Source organism: Schistocerca serialis, chromosome 1 (genome assembly GCF_023864345.2).
Source record: "Schistocerca serialis cubense isolate TAMUIC-IGC-003099 chromosome 1, iqSchSeri2.2, whole genome shotgun sequence".
In the NCBI taxonomy this organism is placed as follows: domain Eukaryota; kingdom Metazoa; phylum Arthropoda; class Insecta; order Orthoptera; family Acrididae; genus Schistocerca; species Schistocerca serialis.
In genome coordinates this window covers 121158639-121182749 of record NC_064638.1, presented here as the reverse complement: position 1 = coordinate 121182749, position 24111 = coordinate 121158639, and the positions used below count along the sequence as shown (strand labels likewise).

General features: G+C 38.2%; 1 protein-coding gene across 1 annotated transcript in view; it reads right to left on the bottom strand.

The window, feature by feature from the left end:
* LOC126463818 (aldo-keto reductase family 1 member A1-like) overlaps positions 1 to 24111 on the bottom strand; it is a 135753-nt gene that overhangs the window by 3729 nt on the left and 107913 nt on the right. Inside the window, exons 4-6 of the mRNA XM_050096190.1 lie at positions 21458 to 21714; positions 10406 to 10565; positions 10053 to 10150 (exon numbers count right to left, since the gene is read on the bottom strand). Of these exons, the coding sequence (XP_049952147.1) occupies positions 10053 to 10150; positions 10406 to 10565; positions 21458 to 21714 (515 nt within the window). The remainder of the gene's footprint in view (positions 1 to 10052; positions 10151 to 10405; positions 10566 to 21457; positions 21715 to 24111) is intronic.

Below are 24111 nucleotides of genomic sequence, written 5' to 3'. Positions count from 1 at the left end.
TGTCAATGGAGAGATCATCATGACACCTTTTCAATTACAGGCCGCATATCCTGTGTTTACACATTATTTGTCTTTAACACAGTGGTTTCCATTGCCTTCCACATCCTCATGCTGTTGATCATAGTTGATTATTCTGCCCTTTAGAGGCAGTTTGCCACACCAAAGGCAAGAGAGTGCCCTGAATCTCCATCCGCTACTCCACCATTGTTGACATGGCTGTTGGCAGAATGATCATGACTTCTTATGCCAGAAGCCTTTGGCTGCCATTGCTGATTATTTTTATTCAGAACTTAAGCAGTGGCAAGGTTCAAACCTGGGACCCAGGGCGTTCTGATTACTAATTAAAGATGCAACCCCTAGTCCACAGACGAAAACTACTGTTCTATTGCCTCATAACAAATGTATGAGCAGGTTGACTATCTCCATAAGAATGTGATTAGATGAAAGAATTTTATATATATATATATATGCCCTACCTTCCAATCCAATATGAATCCTACTCCCAGTATACCATTTTCTGCAGCTATTGATATACATCCTACACTCATGTAACCAGAAATCCTTGTCTTCTTTCCAATTCTCCTCACTGACACACGTTATATCTAGAATTACCCTTATATATATATATATATATATATATATATATATATATATATATATATAATAGAGGGAAACATTCCACGTGGGAAAAATATATCTAAAAAGAAAGATGATGAAACTTACCAAACAAAAGCGCTGGCAGGTCGATAGACACACAAACAAACACAAACATACACACAAAATTCTAGCTTTCGCAACCAATGGTTGCCTCGTCAGGAAAGAGGGAAGGAGAAGGAAAGACAAAAGGATATGGGTTTTAAGGGAGAGGGTAAGGAGTCATTCCAATCCCGGGAGCGGAAAGACTTACCTTAGGGGGAAAAAAGGACAGGTATACACTCGCACACACACACATATCCATCCACACATACACAGACACAAGCAGACATTTGTAAAGGCAAAGAGTTTGGGCATCTCTGCCCAAACTCTTTGCCTTTACAAATGTCTGCTTGTGTCTGTGTATGTGTGGATGGATATGTGTGTGTGTGCGAGTGTATACCTGTCCTTTTTTCCCCCTAAGGTAAGTCTTTCCGCTCCCGGGATTGGAATGACTCCTTACCCTCTCCCTTAAAACCCATATCCTTTTGTCTTTCCTTCTCCTTCCCTCTTTCCTGACGAGGCAACCATTGGTTGCGAAAGCTAGAATTTTGTGTGTATGTTTGTGTTTGTTTGTGTGTCTATCGACCTGCCAGCGCTTTTGTTTGGTAAGTTTCATCATCTTTCTTTTTAGATATATATATATATATATATATATATATATATATATATATATATATATATATATATATATATATATATATATATATATATATATATATATATATATATATATATATATATATATATATGGGTATGTTGTCCTGAGCTTCCTGGATCAGGAACAAATGTAACATCAAGAGTACCACCATTTGACTGTTCCCAATAAGTCTGACTTACTGTATTAGTGGTAACTTATTTTTATTAAAAATGGTGCACCTGAGATTTTTGGGTAGAAACTGTCTTAAAGAAACATTGAAGGACAAACAAAATAGTAAATCTTAATTAACCTGAATCTGCTTGAAACTGGAGGACATCAAGCAAATTTGAGATGGTTAAATTGGAAATTTGTACAAAATTATCATAGTTGAACAGAGCTTTCAAATCTGTGCATTATTTTCTGAAAGAGTTCTTATCTTGAACAGTACTTCTGACGCTATTACTGTTTACACAAAAGTGTTGCTATTGAGCAATTCTGAAGTAAATCTGAATGACTTCAATAAAAAAATCCAAAATCAGTGATAACTTGCTTAAATTTGGATGAATGCAAGACAGTGTAAATGAGTAGAGGGGAAAAAGCCTGGTACATTTTGAGTGCAGCATGCAACTGAACATGGTTCCATTGATTAATTGTCTTGGTGCAGTGCAATATGAAGTGGATAAAAGATATAAAACATCACTTGTAATTCATGGCATGTGTTTATTGGGTGACTTCTGGGAATGCACAGGACATATGAAAATGAGATTACATACAATACTATTGTTCAGCCTACTCCTGAGAACTATTTAAGTGTTTCATATTCTCAAGGAAACAGATTTTTGTCAGTTCATTCAGTGATTGCAAGTGTGTTATGGAGAAGATCTGGGAGCTTATCTTGGAATGTATGGAAGATGGATTACTACCTTTCCATGAAGTGATGGGCAAGTTAGGACAACTAATATTCAAGATGACTGGTTAAACAATTTTTCTGACTCTATTGAATACTATGTGTAAGACCCGCAAAACCAAGAGAAGAGATATTAGTGTATGTAGGAAGCACAAAGACAGATGTTATCACTGCACATATTTTCTGAAGGAAACAGAGAGGAAGTGACAAATACAGAAAAAAAAATTTCACCATGCATTGTGCAGTTGCTTTGGGTATATACATGGCATATCTAAAATTAATGTAAAAATGCAGGGATGGTATAGAGGGTCATAACATGCAACTTTCCATTAACAATCCATGTTCACACTCCTTATCATTAAGAGCTAGATATCATTTAAAAGTGTGATGTGCCACTAGAAACGTAGCCATAAACCCACCATCCGACCCAACATGGTAGCAGGTCTGCAGGTCAACATTTTCAGTTTCTTTCTAACATTGAAGTAGAAGAGAAATAAGATTGTCATTTATAATCTTTATTTGCAAACAGCTACAAAAACAGCTCAAAATTACACCCTTCTGCTTGAATGCATGCCATGCAATGACACCTGAGTGAGTGTCACGCCCTTTTAAATGTCCCTGGCAACGTGAGGATTGCATCAGAGACTACCATAAATCACACTATCAGCTCTTCATCTATCTCAATAGGTGTTTTGATGAACAATAGATTTCAGGTAGTCTCAGACAAAAAAATCAAGGGTCATCAAGTCAAGGAAATGTGCATGACATGGTATTGATCCACCACACAATCATTGTTGTTGTTGTGGTCTTCAGTCCTGAGACTGGTTTGATGCAGCTCTCCATGCTACCCTATCCTGTGCAAGCTTCTTCATCTCCCAGTACCTACTGCAACCTACATCCTTCTGAATCTGCTTAGTGTATTGATCTCTTGGTCTCCCTCTACGATTTTTACCCTCCACGCTGCCCTCCAATGCTAAATTTGTGATCCCTTGATGCCTCAAAACATGTCCTACCAACCGATCCCTTCTTCTAGTCAAGTTGTGCCACAAACTTCTCTTCTCCCCAATCCTATTCAATACCTCCTCATTAGTTACGTGATCTACCCACCTTATCTTCAGCGTTCTTCTGTAGCACCACATTTCGAAAGCTTCTATTCTCTTCTTGTCCAAACTGGTTATCGTCCATGTTTCACTTCCATACATGGCTACACTCCATACAAATACTTTCAGAAACGACTTCCTGATACTTAAATCTATACTCGATGTTAACAAATTTCTCTTCTTCAGAAACGATTTCCTTGCCATTGCCAGTCTACATTTTATATCCTCTCTACTTCGACCATCATCAGTTATTTTACTCCCTAAATAACAAAACTCCTTTACTACTTTAAGTGTCTCATTTCCTAATCTAATCCCCTCAGCATCACCCGATTTAATTTGACTACATTCCATTATCCTCGTTTTGCTTTTGTTGATGTTCATCTTATATCCTCCTTTCAAGATACTGTCCATTCCGTTCAACTGCTCTTCCAAGTCCTTTGCTGTCTCTGACAGAATTACAATGTCATCGGCGAACCTCAAAGTTTTTACTTCTTCTCCATGAATTTTAATACCTACTCCGAATTTTTCTTTTGTTTCCTTTACTGCTTGCTCAATATACAGATTGAATAACATCGGGGAGAGGCTACAACCCTGTCTCACTCCTTTCCCAACCACTGCTTCCCTTTCGTGCCCCTCGACTCTTATAACTGCCATCTGGTTTCTGTACAAATTGTAAATAGCCTTTCGCTCCCTGTATTTTACCCCTGCCACCTTCAGAATTTGAAAGAGAGTATTCCAGTTAACGTTGTCAAAAGCTTTCTCTAAGTCTACAAATGCTAGAAACGTAGGTTTGCCTTTTCTTAATCTTTCTTCTAAGATAAGTCGTAAGGTTAGTATTGCCTCACGTGTTCCAACATTTCTACGGAATCCAAACTGATCTTCCCCGAGGTCCGCTTCTACCAGTTTTTCCATTCGTCTGTAAAGAATGTCATTGACAGAGCACACAATCATAGTTCTCACCAAAGTTCTCATCTAAATGATTTCACACCACACGAGTGAAGTACGCAGATGCACCATCATGTTGGTACCACATGCATTGTCGGATGTTGAGTGGAATGTGTACCAATAACTCTGGTAATGTTCCCCTTAAGAAGATAAAGTATCTTTTCACATCCAGTCATTAGGGGAGCATGTAAGGATCAATAAAATTATTGCCTACCAAACCAGCCCAAACGTTGACAGCAAAGCACTCTTGGTTACCATGAACAATGGTGATGTGCACATTTTCCCAGGCCTACATTTGTTGATTGTGGTTATTGAACACACCTTCCTTTGTAAAGGATGTCTCATCTGTAAAAAGTACAATGTGTGAAAATTCAAGTTGCATGGCACATTTTTGCAAGAACCGCTGCCAGACATCAATGTGATGCAGAAAATGGGTTAAGGGCTTGAACTTTCTGAAAGTGGGTAAGGGTGTAAATCATCCTCATTCCACACACGCTGGATCATGGCATTGCTTACATCCCTTTCTCGAGCAGCACTTTGTGAGCTTGTTGAGGGCATGTTTTGTAACAATGCAAATGCATCCTCTTCAAGCTCTGGGGTAGACACTGTGCGACCTCGTCTGCCCGACTTTCACACCTTTATCACAAATTAATGCATGTATCAGGTTTTGATGTACACCTTAAATACACACCCACCATTACAATACCTTGTCAGTGGACTACTCACCTTAAGTGAACTTGCTTCTCTTAGGGTGTTGATGAATGTGAGGATCTAGCACTCGATAATTTGGAAACAGCTGAACAGGAGCATTTCCATCTCCCGCCCCAGAACCACAGTGCATGTCTGCCCTTTCCTACCAAGAAAAGCACTCCATGCACACGCATCATTACACTACCTTGTCAGTGGACTACTCACCTTAAGTGAACTTACTTCTCTTAGGGTGGTTATGAATGTGAGGATCTAGCACTCAATAATTTGAAAACAGCTGAATATACAACCTGTAAGCAACGGGAGCACTTCCTTCTCTCACCCCAGAACCACAGTGCATGTTTGCCCTTTACTCCCAAGAAAAGTACTCCATTTCCCCTCTGCTCTGCATGCCCTACCAAAGACATAAGTAGCCCTGTTTGTTGACACAATGAAGCAAGGTAACCAGACTCTGCAGTGCTGCCCTCCAAATGACTTATATCAAACAGGCATTTGCACTGCCAAAAGCAATGTATTTTCATCCCAGTAAAAGCCAGAAGTAACTCTGTGGTGTTTTCCTGCCCACAATACCTGCTACCATTTTCACTCCAATGGTGGGTTGTATACCTACCTTCCCGGTAGTGCACGACACTCTTAATGGACATAGGCTACTATGTGAAAGCTGCTTGATATGATCCACTCTACCACAGCCCTCTCATTTTTTTCCATTCATTTGAGAAACACCCTATATGTGAGGGGTAGTCACAAAGTTTTAATTAACACCTTCAAAAAATGAAGTTACATAATTAATTTTTCGTTATTTGCAGGTACAAGTCTGCAGTCCCAGCTGAAATGCCTACAAACAGTACCAGAGCACACTGCTAGAGGAGCCAAAAACAAAATGATGTAGCTCATAGATAAAGAGGAGTATCGTACAATAATTTGTTTTCTGCATTTGAAGGGAAACAATGCTGTAACAATCCCTGCTGAGTTTGTGGAAATGTCCAGCAAAAATGCAACATTATATGATATAGTGCTGCAGACATTTCCAATGGGCTAAAGAAGTTGGACTGATAAAGAAAGGAATGGCACACCATCTCCCTGTGGAGAACCGAGATTTTCAAAAGAAATGGAGACCCAGGTGCTTGAAGACCAGCACATCATGGCAAATAATGGAAAAAGTGACAATTAGCCATGGATCAGTTTTTTTAACATCTTTCATGACTTTTGAACATGATGAAGATCACTGCCCACTGGGTTTGACTTCTCATTCACATTGAGAAAGCCCACCAAACTGAGGCAGAAGTGGTAATGTTGCAGTTGTGTCTGGCCAATACAGATGACTTTTTTTACCAGCTTAATCACTATGAACGAGTGCTGGGTGTAACACTATGACCCTAAGACAAAGGAACAAAGAAATCAGTGCCAACATGTGGATTGACCAGAGAGCCAACCATCAGAAGGCAAGGTAATGGTGAGAGTTTTTTGGTACTGCCATGATGTGGTCCAATAAATTATATTCATAAGGAGTAAATGACAACATGAGCTTAGTACCAAAATCTGATGAGTGACATGGCTAGTGTCGTGGGAACCTGTGTGATGGGGTGTTTTTGCTCCATGACAACACCCTAGTTCATAAGGCACAGATCAATCATTAAAGGCGCTTCTTTGGGCCATTAAATTTCCCCTCACCCCCATATTCTTCTGGCATGGCAATCAGTGACCTTTTATTCAGATGAAGAAATCATTGTGTGACAGATGTTTCCAGAATTATGATGAGCTGATTTTTGGAGTGGAATATTTTCTGAACAAGTCTCTGCCAGTGCATCCATTGTTGAGGAAAAATATGTTGCATTGAATGGTGAATACGTGGACAAGGAGTGACATCATTATTAAGTCTCATGGTCCCAGGTTGGCTCTTTCAAGACAATAGTTAAAAGTTAATGACAAGTCATCATATATGGGTGTAGATTATGATGATGATGATGATGATGATGATGACGTAGAGTGAGAGTCTGGTCTGAAAGCTTCTCTGTGAATGATCACTCTCAAAACTTAGTGTGTGATTCACTAAAATACTTTTCTTTAGCTATGAATTATACTTAAACAAGCAGTCAATGATTAATACAACCACCTCATCTGTATTATTATACATCTATTATGTTACAGCCAGTTTCGTTCATTGAACATCTTCAGGTTACCGAGTTGAACTAAAATCATGACACAATTTGTCTGGTTATCATAGTTAATGTTAAAGACCAAATCCAAAAACACTGATCATAAATATTCTATCAACTGCCTAGTCGAAGTATGGCAAGCATACGCAGCATCATGCATACAGTAAACTGAGAATTCTGCCAGCTGATCATCAGAATGTTTATGATAAGTGTTTTTGGATTTGCTCTTTAACATTAACTATGGAAACCAGATCACTTGTCAAAGGTTTTCAATGAACAAAACTGGTTGTAACACAATAAATGGATAATAAGGCAGCTGAGGTGATGTATATTAATCAGTAACTGCTTGCAAAGTATAATTCATAGCTAAAGAAAAGTATCTTAGTGAGTCAGATATATAATTTTGAAAATGATCATTCACAGAGAAGCTTTCAGTCTAGACTGACAGCAGTCTACCTCATCATCATCATCATCATCATCATCATCCTCATCATCTACATGTACACATGATGAGTGGTCATTTAGTTTCAACTATTATCTTGAAAGAGCCGACATGGGACCATGAAACTTGGTAATGGTGTAAATCCTTCTCTACATATTCACCACTCAACGCAACACACTTTTCCTCACGAATATGTGACTGAGCAGAGACCTCTTTTGTAGGAGGCTGTTCAGAAAATGTTCCACTTATCTCATCATTCTGGAAATGCCTGCCAAACATTGATTCTTTCATCTGAGGAAAAAGTCACTGAGGGTTAAGTCAGGAAAATGTGGGGGGGAAGGCAAAATATGATGGCACAAAGGAGCACCTTTCATATGACCATTCTGTGCCAGCTGAACTGGTGTGTTGTCAGAGAATGAAATCACCCCTTTGAAGAGCTTCCCACAACACTCGACAAATTTCGGTAGTAAGGTCATGTGATCATTTGCTTCTTATGAATATAATCTGTTGGCACCACACCATGACAGTCTCAAAAATGCACCCGGTATCACCTTGTCTGATGGTGGTTGAGTCTCTGGTGAATCAACATGTTTTCATCGCTTTCTTTGTTCCTTTGTCTTAGGGTCAAAATGCTACAGCCAGCTCTCATCTATGGTGATTAAGGTGCTAAAAAGTCATCTGTATTGGCCTGAAACAGCTGCAGCATTGCCACTGCTGCCTCGGTTTGGTGGGCTTTCTCACTGACACTGACACACACACACACACACACACACACACACACACACACACACACACACACACACACACACAAATTAAGGTGAGATGTCCACTGATCTCTTCAGTGCAGATGCAAACCAGGCTCAAACTCATATGGGAATTGGCAAAACTCCACAAGAAATGAGGATAATGGGCAAGGGAACTAAACATTAGTAGGGTGTGGATAAGTTGAGAATTTGTATCTTATTGGGTTGGATGGAAGGCATGCTAGGGTAGTCCATACAGTTGCAATGACCACTGTGTCCAGATGGCTTAGTGGTTACAGCATCTGTCTAATAAGCAGGAGACCCAGGTTCGAACCCCAGTCCAGCATAAATTTCCAACTTTCCCCATTGGTTTCAATCAATGTCCACTTGCAGCCAATATCTGTAATCCCTTTATGTCTTAATGATCAAGATTATTTACAAGCAGTATCTCTCATAGTTCTTTAGTCTGTACAACATATAAGAATTCAATCCCTTAAGATAAATTCCATTTCACAATCTTCCACGAACTCCTCAGTGTTCACACCTTGATCTTTTCCCATACAGATGTATGTACCATATTATTTCATGTTCAATTAGTCATAATTAATGATTACATTAACTCTGAAGTGCAATGCTATATCTGTGCTACTTTACCAAATCCTTTGCCAAAATTTACAAATTCAAAATGCTGCTCATAGTTGACAAGTTAATGACAGCTATAGGAATCATTGCAATTGTATGTAATGAATTCCATACTTCTCTAATTTTTTCAGTGTCTTTTGTAGTGCCGTAAGTATTAAAGATGTGAAACCAGTCATATTGTTCACACATCACTTCTTGTCCCATCCCTGTACAAGATAATCCTAATTTCTTTAAAAGCAGACAGAGAATAAGATGGGACTAGGAAGCTGTTGAGGTAGAGGTAAGTGGATTTCAGGGAAAAGGAGGATTGGAGAACCAAAGGTATTGAGGAACATTTCCCATCACTATAATTCACAAGGGTTAGTGGTGGAGAAGTGAGCAGGATTCACATAGCTCAAGTCACACACTTGCCACTGAGGTCTACCATATTCTGATCAGCAGTGTCCTTTTCAACTGGGTGGCCAAGTTTACATTCGGCCACAATTTTATCTAGGCCTTTAACAAAAGTGGAAAACTGATTGTAGGTCATGAGTATGTAAAAAGCCAGACAGCTAGTTGATGGCTGGATTTACAGGTAACACTGCATCTAATGGGATAGAATATACTCGTACTAATGACTGGGCTGGAATGATATGTGATGTGATGGAAGGATGCATGTGGATGTTTCATACAGCGGTAATAAACATGGCAAGAGATTAGGAAGAGCAGTGTGAGGATGTAACATAGTGTTTCATATAATGAGTAGTGAAGTACCACACTGGGATGACCAGAAAAGATTTTGGGAAGAAAATTACACATTTTGGGATGTGCTGAAAAGTGGTTAATATCCTTAAAGAGGATGTGATTCAGGATTTTGATGGTGGCATTTAGTAGTAATTGAGGTACTCTTTCACGGGTGGTTGGTGGCAGTGAATGGAAGATTGAGGATACTTCATGTTTATGTAAGTTAACTTTTTCTTGAATTACTTGGAACTATATTTGCGCTGGAATTACTTTAGTAATATTTGGAGGGAAATTAAATTTCACCAGGAGGAAATCTCAAACAAAATTGTATTTGTATCATAAAATTCACGTACCCTTTCAGCATGTGTTCACCAAATAAACGTCCTTTGTGACCTTTGTCCAAAGCATTTAGTTCTTCCATCTCCTCATTACTCAGTTCAAAATCAAATATCTGAAATGTATATCAAAGATTGACATTAAATTTCAAAATGCTGGATTGTACTGCAGAGAATGAACTTTTTTATCAAGCAAACAGGAGAAGCCCTCAATGAACATGAGAAATCAAATAATAACACAATGAAAAATTCAACCATCTATAAGATTTTGCAATCTGCAGAAAGATTATATTAATAGAAAATTACTCTGGAGGCTAAGAGAAATGAAAGATAAACATCAATGTAAAATGTTAACTATCAGTGTTACTTACATCAATATTTTGTTTTATTCGCTGGGGGTTTGCACTCTTTGGAATAACAGCAATGTCACGCTGAATGATGTGTCTCAGCAACACTTGAGCTGGAGTTTTGTTGTACTTTTCTGCCAGTTTGCACACCACAGGTTCTGTCAATGGGCTAAGTTTTGGTATCCTGAAGAATAATGATAACACACTTGCTTAATAACTTGATGTACGAATAAAATTTAATTTGTTAAAATGAAAGCATAACTGGAATATTAGTGATTTTGTCTGCTATAATATGTAGAATACTAGTTAAAAATATGGATGAGCCTTCAGATTGTTTCCATTAAATTGCTTCAACAGGATGCATGTGGGAAAGGGGGGCAGGGGGTCTGTAAGTACAGTTGATGAGAGAAGGGAACATCTTTAGAGCTCTATTCAGCTATACTAATTTTCTAACTGACCCAGAAGTTGAGACTGTTTCCACATTTTCCAACTGCTTCTGTGTAATAAAAGTTCCTGTTATTGAGGACAGTGTGCTGAATCTTCCCAATCCCATGCATAATATCATGGCCATGAATGTTTAACGCAGAAATATTGTGAATTTTAAAATTTTACCAGTGAATTGAATGTTCAAACAAATTTCAGTTTAAACACTGACTGGCTGCAAGCCCAAAATTTGTCTGAATGTACAATCGTGGTTTGACCTTGACCCATACATGTCTATGATGCACAGCTGATCAAATCATCTCTTAAAACAATGCTGCAACTTACACATCTGCTATTATATAATTCCAGTATCCTTTTCCAGCCCACATAATCCTATAACTAAGACAAAACCTCCACCCACCGAATGTGAATTAATATCCTCATACACCTTAATGGCACACCCCTCTACCTAAAAAAACTCCTTACATCTCATACTAACTGTCAGACGTAAATCTGTTTCATTACTGCTGCAAAATATCTACCCCTTTGATTGCTCCCACACCCTTCAATAAATCATTCCAGCCATCCATTCTGTATTCTATCTAAATACCACCTCCCTCTTCCACACTCTTCCCCACTTCCTTTCTCTCACCCAGATGCCTTGTGTCCAATCCTGCTTTCATTCTGCCCTGCACAGCACTCAAACCCCTTTACAAGCATGACATGATAACATGATCTAGGAATGACATCTTCAAACCACTAAAATCTGATATATCAATGATTCTTTATTTGGAGGTAGTTCAATCATAGATCATTATCAGTCAACATAATATTGGGTTGGTGCGTAAGTCCAAGCTGTTTTTCATTGGATTGGTGCATAAGTCCAAGCCATTCTTCATTGGATTGCCACTCTTGCTTTGTAAAGCCTTAGTTTTTTGTTATTCCATTGTTTTTCTTCTGTTTTGAGTTTAAATGTTGCAAACATGGACTTGCATGTTGTTAACAGCTTGTTCTGACCATTTTCAAGGCTAGTCAGTATGGAATGTCAAGTAGAGAAAAGTGAACATTTCCAGTAGATTTTACTCTTTGACTTTAATTAAGGATCTAGTGCTGCAGAAACCAAGGGAAGAATTTGTGATCTGTACAGGAGAGAAGTATTTGCTAAGAAGACACCATGGGAATGGTTTTCTTGTTTCCAAGAAGCAAAATTTTACTTGTGCGATGAACTACATTCCAGAAGACCTTTCTCTGATGAAAACTGCCTAAATCAGTTGGTTCAAAATAATCCTTGCCAAACGATGCAGTAATTGGCATAATTTATGTAATGTGATCACAAAACGATTGTGTGCCACTTGTATTCATTGGATAAGGTGCAAACATTGGGTACCACATATTAAGAGGTACCAACAAAAATCAGCAAATAACCAATGTTCATGTTTGCTGGCCCATTATAGTTTTGTCTATTGTAGGCACACAATTATATACCATATTCTCTAGATTTAACCCCTTCTGATTATCACCTTACAGATGATGAGATGATTAAACTTGCATGCTCAAAATATTAAGTTGTGCAGTTGGTGAAATCAAACAGGCATTCTTCATCACGAACTGCTACTAAGGAAGTTAAAAATAACAGCTGCTGTGTATACAGAACAACTAAGATGACTTGCAGTTGCTACTGAAAACAAAACACATGGTAAACCTGTGCTGTTATACCATGATAATGCATGCCTGCATAAGGTCGCAATCATGACATATGCATTTGCTCAACTTGGTTGGCAACCACCTCCTCACCTTCCATATTCTTTAGACTTTGCGCGTACTCATTATAACATTTTCTGGTCTCTCTCTCTCTCTCTCTCTCTCTATCACACACACACACACACACACACACACACACACACACACACACACACACACACACTCCTCCCCCCCCCCCTCTCCCTCTCTTTGACAGCATTCTGGGACAAGTGTTTAAGTGTTTCATGATGAAGTTTCTCTTAGCACTGGGTAACAGATTTCTTTCACTTAAAACCACAACAGTTCTGTAGGAGAGGCTCTGAGCTCCAGCCAGAACACTGTCAGGCAATCACTAATGGAGAATGAATATATACTGGGTAGTGTGTCAATCTTGTTATCATGTATTATATTGTAATGCAATGTTGTGTACTGTATGCTAATGAAATAAACCCATGGCTTTGAAAAATTGGCATGAACTTATCCACCGACTCTATATTATACAGTACATATACCAAGGAAATTTATTGATGTCAAGTATACAGACAAGAGAAAAGAGCACCGTGACTCTAGAAATACTTTCAATGATTGGTATGACTTTGCTTTAAAATGAATGATAGTCTGTTTGCTCAGTCCACTGAGAAAAACTTGGAATGTAAAGACTGAAATGTTAACTTCTACTTGCCAATAAATATGGACAGTTTCTTCTTTCTATCATAAGGCCTTAAATGTTATGCAGGTTACTGTCACCTCATTCTATTTTTAACAGGTATATTTTTATTTATTACCTGTTTAACCTGTCAAGGCCTTCTCCTACATCTAACCAGGTGTTTTATGTATTTTGCGTCACATATATTTCAGTAAGCATGTTATACCACATTTTGGAATTAAAAATTACAATACTATAGGTAAACAGAAAATACACACACACACACACACACACACACACACACACACACACACACACACACACACACACACACACACACACAAACAGCTCATTATACTTGTATAGCAATAATTAGAAATTATGGGAAGGTATGTTTTTACTTATGAGCACTAGCAGCAAGCAGCAATGCGCATGAGAAAATGAGGTGAAGGAATGTGATAACACACAGGTAATGAACAGAGAGAAAAGAAGGTGGCACGACTCAGAAAGAAAAGAAAAGAGAAATGAGCATAAATGGGAGAAGATAGGAGTGCAGGGGTAGTTGGCCCTCTATATTAATTTTTGAGGAAAACATTAGGAATGTGACATAAGGAACTGCTTCAACTTCCTCTCAAATGCAGCAGGGCATTGAATTATGCACAAAGTGCAGTGGAGCTTGCTACAGAGACAGGCAACAATGACAGTGAAGGAGTTTCAAATACTTTTGTTTTGTGAATGGGCTCTGTTAGAGTACTAGATAAATAGGACCTTTGTTTCAGTTATGATGCCATGATAGGTGTTTAATCTGTAGTGTGAGGTAATGGGATGCTCGAGCACGGAGGAGCTGGTGAAGTAGGAAATCATCTGGTATTCATGTAATTTATCTGGTTGCAACCACCGCAACTGTGCGTGTGAAGCACTGACATGGTCATATCAACAGATGTTGAAGATGTGACACACACAAACATTCATGATTAGTTCTAATTGTCTTGTGTTTTCACTACTTATTTCATGTTGAATTACATCACAACAGTGGAGTTGTGGTTAAAGAAATGCTTGCATGAGTTTACACTTCACATCCTGTGGAAATATGTTACAAAACTTTTTGAGGGTGTAGAGGTTATCATAAGTGTTCAGGCAAATTGTGATAGTGTTCTCTGCCCAACTGAGACGGTCACCTGGAGATACACCCAAGTTCTTCACTGTTTTCTGATAAGGTACTGGAATACCGTTGAGTTAAATAGGAGGCAACTGTTCACAGATTTCTGAACATATTAATTTCTTATGGGATACCAATATAACTTGTGACTTCTTTGCATTTAGTTTAAGCCCCGGGTTTTTCTCCCATGTTACTACTGAAGACAGATTATCATTTGTCTAAAATATTGCAGCATCTATATTTTCAGGTGTGGCTCGTAGGTAAAGCTGGAATTTGTTGGCATAGAAATGATATTTACAGAAATACAGAACCAACAAAATAACATGCACATACGAGGAAAACAAGAGTGGGCCTGAGAGTGGCCCCTGTGGCACTCCTGAGACAATATGTTTCAAGAATGATTTTTCATTCCCACAGACAACCCATTGCTGTCTGTTTCTAATGTAGCTTTCGAACTACTTCAGTACCATATCTGAGAAATATGGCATTCAATTTTTCTGAGCAGAATAATAAAGTTGACAGTGTAAAAAGCTTTGCTAAAGTCTAGTAGTGTCAATATTGTGATACCATGTTTGTTGATGGCATATTTCACATCATCAGTTACCTTAATTAGTACACTGTTTGTACTGTAGTTTTAACAAAATGTGGACTGATATTTGCCATACAGGTTGAATTTGCGCAAATGTTCAGTGATTTGGTCATGAACAACATACTTCATGGCTTTGGAAACAGCAGGTGACATATTTATTGGTCAGAAACCAGGCAATGTGAGTTTTTGGTCCATGCATTAGTTGGACTATGCTTTTCCATGGAGTGAGATATATTCCATTTATGATAGAAAAATTATATATTTCACTTAAGATAGGTATTAAGCCATTGGTGACATTGTTGCTCATGGTTAAGCTGATACCATCATTGCCTATCACTTCAGAGTAAATTATTATTATAGTTTCTTTTGTCACATTTATTGTACATGTTTTAGATGTAAAGTGTCATGGTTAGTTATATAGATTGTGGACTCTTGTGACAGTTTTTTGACACCTGTGGGTTGACTGGTGGTAGAGAAGAATTAATTCAGTTCATCAGCTGAGACCTGAAAAGCAGTTCCTGATTTTGCCTTACTAATATCCGTGTCATATAGATTCTTCCACAGTCTCACAGATGTCATATTTCAGCACACAATGGAACAAGGAAGCCTGATTTTGGCATTGTAAATGCATTTCTTTACCCTGTTTCATAGCTTTTTATATTCTTTGTAACATTCAGATTTGTCTTGAAATGTCTACGAGCAACATCCCTATCATTCATTATTTGATGTAATTCAGTTGTCACCCATGAAGCAGGAGATTTTCTTCCAACAGATTGTGTGTATAAGGGGGTGTTTGTCACACATAGCAGTAAGTTTATTAGTGAGTCATTGCTTTGGCAAGAATTGTAGGCTGTCTGATTATTTTATGCCATGAGGTTCAGGAGCAATCAGCTGTTAGGGCATCACATTCCAGATGTTTAATGTTCCTACAAGTTATGTGATGCATTATCAGCTTTGGAGGCTGCACAGAGTAAACCAGGAATATTACTGACAGGATTGGAGCCAAAGTTTGACCTATATCTCTTACTTTGTCAATGTTTTTCATTATGATTACTGTATTGGCTATCAAATTTTATTAACACAAGAGGTGTCATGACTGTCAAATTTGATTAATGTAAGAGATGTCACAGTTATCAGATTCTAGTAATGTAAGGAGATGCACAACGCAGCTGGCGGGAAGTAGAGTGAGCCGTAGCAATGACAACACACAGAGGTGAAAGTGAAGCACTCACAGAGCATGGTCACTGACAGACAATAAATGCTTGTATTCAATGTTCATAACAGTGGCCAGACAGCCAAAGCAAAACACAAGAATGGTAGCAAAGTCACCTGCATCTGAGAAACATTTCAACTGAGGTTGGGTGTTTCTGGAAAATAGGGAAGAGTCAGAGAAAAGTGACATTATGTGAGAAACTCATCCAAGAGACCTGAAAAATCAGTATATAAGCAGTCAGCACAGGGAAATAAGTCCATCAGTCCTGTGAGTTACAAGGCATGAATACCAGAAAGCAGCTAGGGTAGTACAACAACCAAGTCATCAGGAGCTATCACTACATAGTGACACTTTGATGCTAATGCAGTAAAAACTACAAGAAGTCTGTACACATTTGGGGGAGGACAACTGAGTTTCTGATAGTGAGGGTAAAGCAACACTATGAGAGAAACTCGTCCAAGAGCCCTGAAAAATCAGTATGTAAGTGGCCACCACAGGAAAGTAAGTCAGTCAGTACCATGAGCAAGAAGGAGTGATTACCAGGAATCAGCAACAACCAAGTCATCAGGAGCAGTCACTATATAGTGGCACATTGACGTTGATTCAGTACGAACTGTCAGAAGTCTGTACACATTCAATGGAGGACAAGTGAGTTTCTGATAAGCATTCAGCAACAGTTATTATCTAGATTGTTTCTGCTGTAGGGGTAACGAGTACTAGGGTTTTTTTTTTTTTTTTTGTGTGTGTGTGTGTGTGTGTGTGTGTGTGTGTGTGTGTGTGTGTGTGTGTGTGTGTGTGTGTGAAAACACACACATCAAAAAAGTTTTGCATCACCACGGTTCCCAGAACTCCTGGAGACAGATGTTGACTGTGGATATTGTATCACAGACACAGTACCTTTGACTGTTCAGAGATGTCCCTGAACCCGCCCAAAGATGTAAACAACCATGCATAAGCACATGAGCAGCGCCTATTAGATGGAGAGGGTCCAACGGCCGATCAGTTCCAGTCATTCCACCAGGAAGGAGGTACACGGCTTGTGTTGTCTGCTGTAATTCAACCGTGCCTAGATGGTCAATACTGCAGTTTGATCATGTCTGGATTTTTACTTTGTGCCAGGAAGGGCTCTCAACGAGGGAAGTGTCCAGGCATCTCAGAGTGAACCAAAGCGATGTTGTTTGGACAGCAGTGGATGACCTCTATGGATGACCTCTACCTATGAATTATGGTTCGAAGGAACCCCGACAGGAATGCCACCATGTTGAATGATGCTTTTTGTGCAGGCACGGGACGTCGTGTTATGACTCAAACTATGCGCAATAGGCTGCATGATGCGCAACTTCACTCCCAACGTCCATCTTTGCAACCACGACACCATGCAGTTCTACAAATGGGCCCAACAACATGCAGAATGGACTGCTCACGATTGGCATCACATTCTCTTCACCGATGAGTGTCGCATATGCCTTCAACCAGAAAATCATCGAAGACGTGTTTGGAGACAACCCAGTTAGGCTGAACACCTTACACACTCTCCAATGAGTGCAGCAAGGTGGAGGTTCCCTGCTGTTTTGGGATTGCATTATGTGGGGCTGACGTACGGCACTGGAGGTCATGGAAGGCGCAGTAGTGGCTGTATGATATGCGAATGCCATCCACTGACTGATAGTGCAATCATATCAGCAGCATACTGGTGAGGCATTCCTCTTCATGGATGACAATTCGTGCCCCTATCATACACATCTCATGACTGACTTCCTTCAGGAAAATGACATTGGATAACTAGAGTGGCCAGCATGTTCTCCAGACTTTTCAATGCAGGTTTTAGTGATCATCTTGCACAAATATTAAGCATAAAAGTACAAGGCAGTATTATTAACAACATGTCTTTTAGAACAGCATATCGAAGCTATAATCAGCATAATGTGAACTACTTCAACAACTTATTACAGAAAGAAAAATGGCTAGGAGTGTACAAAATGAACGATATAAATGAAAAATTCAACACTTTCATTGATACATTAACCCATTTCTTTGAACTTGCATTCCCACTGAAAACATTAACCATACAGGGAAACTCTAGAACAAACAGCTGGATCACAAAGGGAATAAGGGTTTCATGCCAGAAGAAAAGACTACTTCATGAAATATGTAACTCAAAAAATTCCTCACCTGTAGTACGCGCATACTATAAAAAATACTCCAAAATATTAAGAAAAGTAATAAAAGCAGCAAAAATAATGCATAATGATGAAATCATTTATAATTCAGCTAATAAATCAAAGGCTATGTGGAGTGTTATAAAAAAAGAATGTGGAGAATACAGACAACCTTGGAAAAATATAAGACTATCACATAAAAATAAAAAAGTAACAAACCCCTTAGAAGTAGCCAACACATTTAACAACTTTTTCACGGGTGTTGCTGAAAATATGTTACAATCAAACTTTAAGAGCATCCAGGCAAATGAATATAAAATAAGTGCTTGTAGAGGATCAATGTACATTAGTTCTGTTTCACAAGATGAAGTAGCTAAAGCAATAAAAGGACTAAAAAATTCCAAATCAGCAGGTATTGACGGTATACCTGCAACAATGTTAAAGAAGAGCGCATCAAACCTAATTGAAGTACTCACACATTTATGCGACTGCTCACTTCAGGCAGGCACTTTCCCTGATGTGTTAAAAACATCAAAAGTTATTCCTGTATATAAAAAAGGGGATAAAGAGAATGTAAATAACTACAGACCCATCACAATTTCCTCCTGCATGTCTAAAGTACTGGAAAAAGTTATGTATGAGAAACTTATGAAATTTATAAATAAAAACAGCATCCTATGTAATGAACAACATGGATTCAGAAATAAGAGGTCAACGACAACTGCTATCTATGAGTGCATCAATTCCATCCTAAACCTGATGGACAAAAAACAGGAAACAATAGGAGTCTTTATTGACTTGTCAAAAGCTTTTGACATGGTGGACCATAAAATTCTGCAATCAAAGCTAGAAAGATATGGTATTCGAGGTCTGTCCAACAAGTGGATCAGGTCCTTCCTGACAAATCGTATGCAGGCAGTATACGTCAAGCACACAAATATTGAACTAAAAACTGTATCTAATCACTTATCTGACTATAAACAAATAAAGTGTGGTGTACCCCAAGGATCCGTATTGGGACCCCTTCTGTTTCTTCTGTACATAAATGATCTAAGCTTAAATATTGATGCAAACAAATCAATCATATTTGCAGATGACACCACGATTCTACTAAAAGGAGACGACGATGAACAGTTACAGCAGACAGTAAACACGGTCACGAAACAACTTAGCAGCTGGGCACAGAGTAATCAGTTTGTAACAAACAGTAAGAAAACCGTTGCTCTAAAATTCCACAATGTTCCTAATAAGGACATGTTTATCCCATCAGTCTCTATCAATGACGAACCAGTTGGTAACAGTACTGAAACCAAATTCTTAGGACTTTGGCTGCAGAGTAACATCAGATGGAATAAGCATATTGAATATCTCAATGCAGAACTGAGCAAAACATGTTATCTTCTTTGTTCATTAAAATCATGCTGTAGTGAGAAAACAGTATTGAATGCATATCATGCGTACTTTCATTCTCGTCTTAGATATGGGGTCACCTTCTGGGGAAACTCTAAAATAGCTAATAGCACTTTTAAACTACAAAAAAGGGCCATTAGAATCTGGTTTGGGTGCAAGCCTAGAGACTCTTGTAAACCCCTGTTTAAGAAATCTGGTATTCCCCCATTACCATGTGTATACATTATGGAAACCCTTTTGTTCTTTAAATTAAATGTAATAGGCAAGGACCAGAGACTACAAAAAATCTGTGATATACATGAGCTCTTTACCAGACAAAACAGAAACTTACATATGACTCAAATCAGCACAGCACTGTGCCAAAAAGGTACTTTTCGCATGGGAGTTAAGCTTTATAACAAACTTCCTGAAAACATAAAAGCTATCACTGAGGTCAATACATTTGGAAAATCTCTAAAGTCATATTTACAGCATCACTGCTTCTACTCCATTGAAGAATATTTATATTTATGAAATGTGTTATATAAATACTTATGTGTAAAGTGTATTATTGTACGCTTAAATATGTATGCCTTGAAATTACTTTCAGACTGTATATTTATAACTTGACTTGTCCAATGTCTTATGCATAAGCTGCTATGTAGATAACAGGATCAATAAAATACAATCTACAATCGACATGAACCCTATCGTACATGCCTGGGATACATTGAAAAGGGCTGTTTCTGAATGACGTGACCCACCAACCACTCTGAGGGATCTATGCTGAATTGCCATAGTGGAGTGGGACAATCTGGACCAACAGTGCCTTGATGAACTTGTGGATAGTATGCCATGATGAATACAGGCATACATCAATGCAAGAGGACATGCTACTGGGTATTAGAGGTACCAGTGTGTACAGCAATCTGGACCACCAGCTCTGAAGGTTTCACTGTGTGGTTGTACAACAGGCAATGTGTGGTTTTTATGAGCAATAAAAGTGGTGGAAATGATGTTTATGTTGATCTCTATTCCAATTTTATGCACAGGTTCCCGGACTCTCGGAACCGAGGTGATGCAAAACTTTATTTGATGTGTGTATAAAGAGGAACAAGTTGTGTTGTAGTTATCACAACATGTTACAAGCAAAGTGCTCATCTCCGACAGCAAAAGGTAGAATTCAGAAACATGAAGTTGGAGGGAAGGATTAATATATGGTGGTAGAGTGTACTCACTGATTTGCAAAGATATAAAGCCATTGTAAGACACCTCTGTGAATCAGTTTGAACTATTGTAAAATAAACTGGATAAGAAGACAACAACTTCTCTACATTTCAAAATCACCTCTGGTAAGCGCCCTAGGAGACTTTCTCCCTCTCACTCCATTAATGATAACTCTCAGCCCACTTTGTCATCAACACACAGACCACATCTTTGTCCAAGCTGGCAACAGGACCTGTTACAGGATGTGACATTATATCTACAAGAGTGTGACTGCTAGCCATGCAGGGTGTAGGTTGTAATGGAACAATGTTTATGTTGTTGCAACAAAAGAATCTTATTATGTTTATTGCAGTGAAAGTGTCTCTCACAAAGTATATGTTCATATCTCCCATTACGATGACATGTTCATAATGATGCTGAAGTGAATGTACCATGTCTTTAACAGTGGACATTATAACAATCCTTCAAGAAAAACTAAAAGTTTTCCTTTTCTCAGTCAGCTATAACTGTACTGAGTTTTAAATGACTTACATTTCAGGGTCATCCCCAATCATCTTCACAAAACTTTGTAGTCCAGGTGATCCAATTGGTGCATAAGCACAAACTGATATGTCCAGTGCATGACAGAAAGCGACAAGTTCACGCTGTTGAAAATATACGTGCAGTTCCACCTGTAGATTTGCGGGTACAATGCGAGCAGAATCCGTAATTCGCTTTATCTGGTTTGAATTAAAGTTAGACAGTCCAATAGCACGAGTTAAACCAGCATCCACGAGTTTTTCCATTGCCTGAGAAGAGAAAGTAGCAAAATTTCATATTTATTAAAAAATAAAATAGAAGAAGAAAAAAGACAGAGTAGCAAAAGCACAACATCAACAGCAATGAAATATTTTTAATAATTTAACATAATGCAGAATACATAATTTATTTTATCTGAAAATATGCCATAGTGTAACAAACTATTTTTAAAAAGTACTACACTATTTTACTGATGTGACTGAGTCAATTGTTATTAACCATTTAATAAAAATCTGTCTAGTCACACAGATGACTTTCTATTTCACACATGGTAAACCCAAACTCCATTGACAAAATTCTGGAGGTTGTTCAGGGATAAAAATATTTAGACATAAGGGACCTGTGATCTCCAGTATCTTATAACAGAATAATTGCATTTTGTTTGGTTTCTTATCTACATCTATCTTTCCATCTGTGCTGCACTGAAATATCTGCTCAAAATGTGAATGTCGATATCATTTGCTGTGTGTCTTGTTTGGTTACAGACTTGCTTGATTCACTCAATGTACTTGCTATAGACAACAATAATGTCCACTTTACTCTTCTCCCTCAAGCTTCGATTCAGTACTGCTATTTTGCCAGCAGTGTTTGTTGTGTGTTAACAGCGATAAAAAGTGGTATGGATAGGTTTCTCAGAAGAATTGGCCAATATGGTATGGTTTCACTGAAGGTATTGCAAAAGCTGTGTGACAATGCTATATTGAGTTGCTCCATCAGTGATGATAACCACATCACAGTAATCTTGAATCTGCACATAGATGGCCTCAAGAAATCAGATACTTCTGTGTTAAAATGGAAGATAATGGCCAGAATGCCCAGTCTGAAAGTCAATGTGTTGCACATGATTGGTGACAATTGTGTAATACTTAACTGTGATCATGTCACCATCCCATAAGCTCATTTGGTTGCACACATTTGCCACATCTTACCTGTTTTTCTCATGGGGCAAAAAGCCATAGCAAAGGGGCTGGTCAGTAAATACCTGCAAACACTCAAGCAATATAAATACTTATTTTCCTATAATAGGAAAATAAGGATTTATATTTGTTTGATGAAGAACAGAATGGTGTATTTTGAGGATTGATACTTTTATCTCACAAACAGCTACACTTGTTTGTTCATGGGCTACTGTAATTTAAATGTATCAAAACTAGTGGTCAATCAAGTAAATGATAAACATGTTGTGCAAGTGTACAGGAAAGTTGATGGTTGCAAGCATGTCAACTATCAACTTTCCTTCACATTGCACAATGTGTTTGTCAATTACGTGATTCGTCATTAGCTTGGTAAGTGTCAGCTTTGACATCTGGTACATATCAACAATTACAATTGAGCCAATCACTACACAATACAGCACTTTCAACCTAGCATAGTACACCATTATTACAGTCACATATATGGAGTACTTCAGTATATGGCCACCACAAACCCCTAGCTTGAGGAATCTTGTAAAACACATACCAATTGGCAAGTAAGCTATGTGATTATTTTTATGAAATATTTTGAGTCAACAGTCTTCTGACAGGTTTGATGCAGCCCATCACAAAGTCCTTTTTTGTGCCAACCTCTTCATCCCAGAGTGCCCTCAATTATTTGTTGTATGCATTCCAGTCTCTGTCTTCCTCTACAATTTTTATCCTCTACAGTTCACACTAGTACTATGGAAGTTCTTTCCTGATTTCTTAACAAATGTCCTATCATCATGTCTCTTCTTCATGTCAGTGTTATCTGTATGTTCCTTTCTTCACTGATACTTCAGGGAACCTTCTCATTTCTTATCAGTGCACCTAATTTTCAATATTCTTCTGTAGCAATACATCGCAATTGCTCTGATTCTCTTCTTTTCTGGTTTTGCCACAGTCCAAGATTCATTGCCATAAAATTCTAAGCTCCAAACATACACCCATAAAAATATCTTCCTGAAATTAAGACTTACATTAAATACTAGTAGACTTTGTTTAGCCATGAATGCCCTCTCTGAGTGTACTAGTCTGCTTTTTATGTCATCTTTGCTCCATCCATCATGTATTGCTTTGCTTCCAAGATAGAGGAATTCTCCCATTTCATGTAGTTTGTGGTCACCAGTTTTAATTTGAAGTTTATTGCTAATCTTAATGCTGCTGCTCCACATTACTTTTGTCTGTGTTCAGTTTACACTAAATCCATATGCTGTGCTCATTGGACTGTTCATTCCATTCAACACATACTGTAATTCCTCTTCACTTTCACTGAGGGGAGCAATGTCATCATAAAACCTTATCTCCTTTCACACTGATTTTAATCGCAGTGTTAAAAGTGTTTTTCTTTTTTTAATTGCTTCTACAACGTATAGATAAATAGCGCATCGCTGTCTTACACCCTTTTCAATCCAATACTTTTTTCTTGGT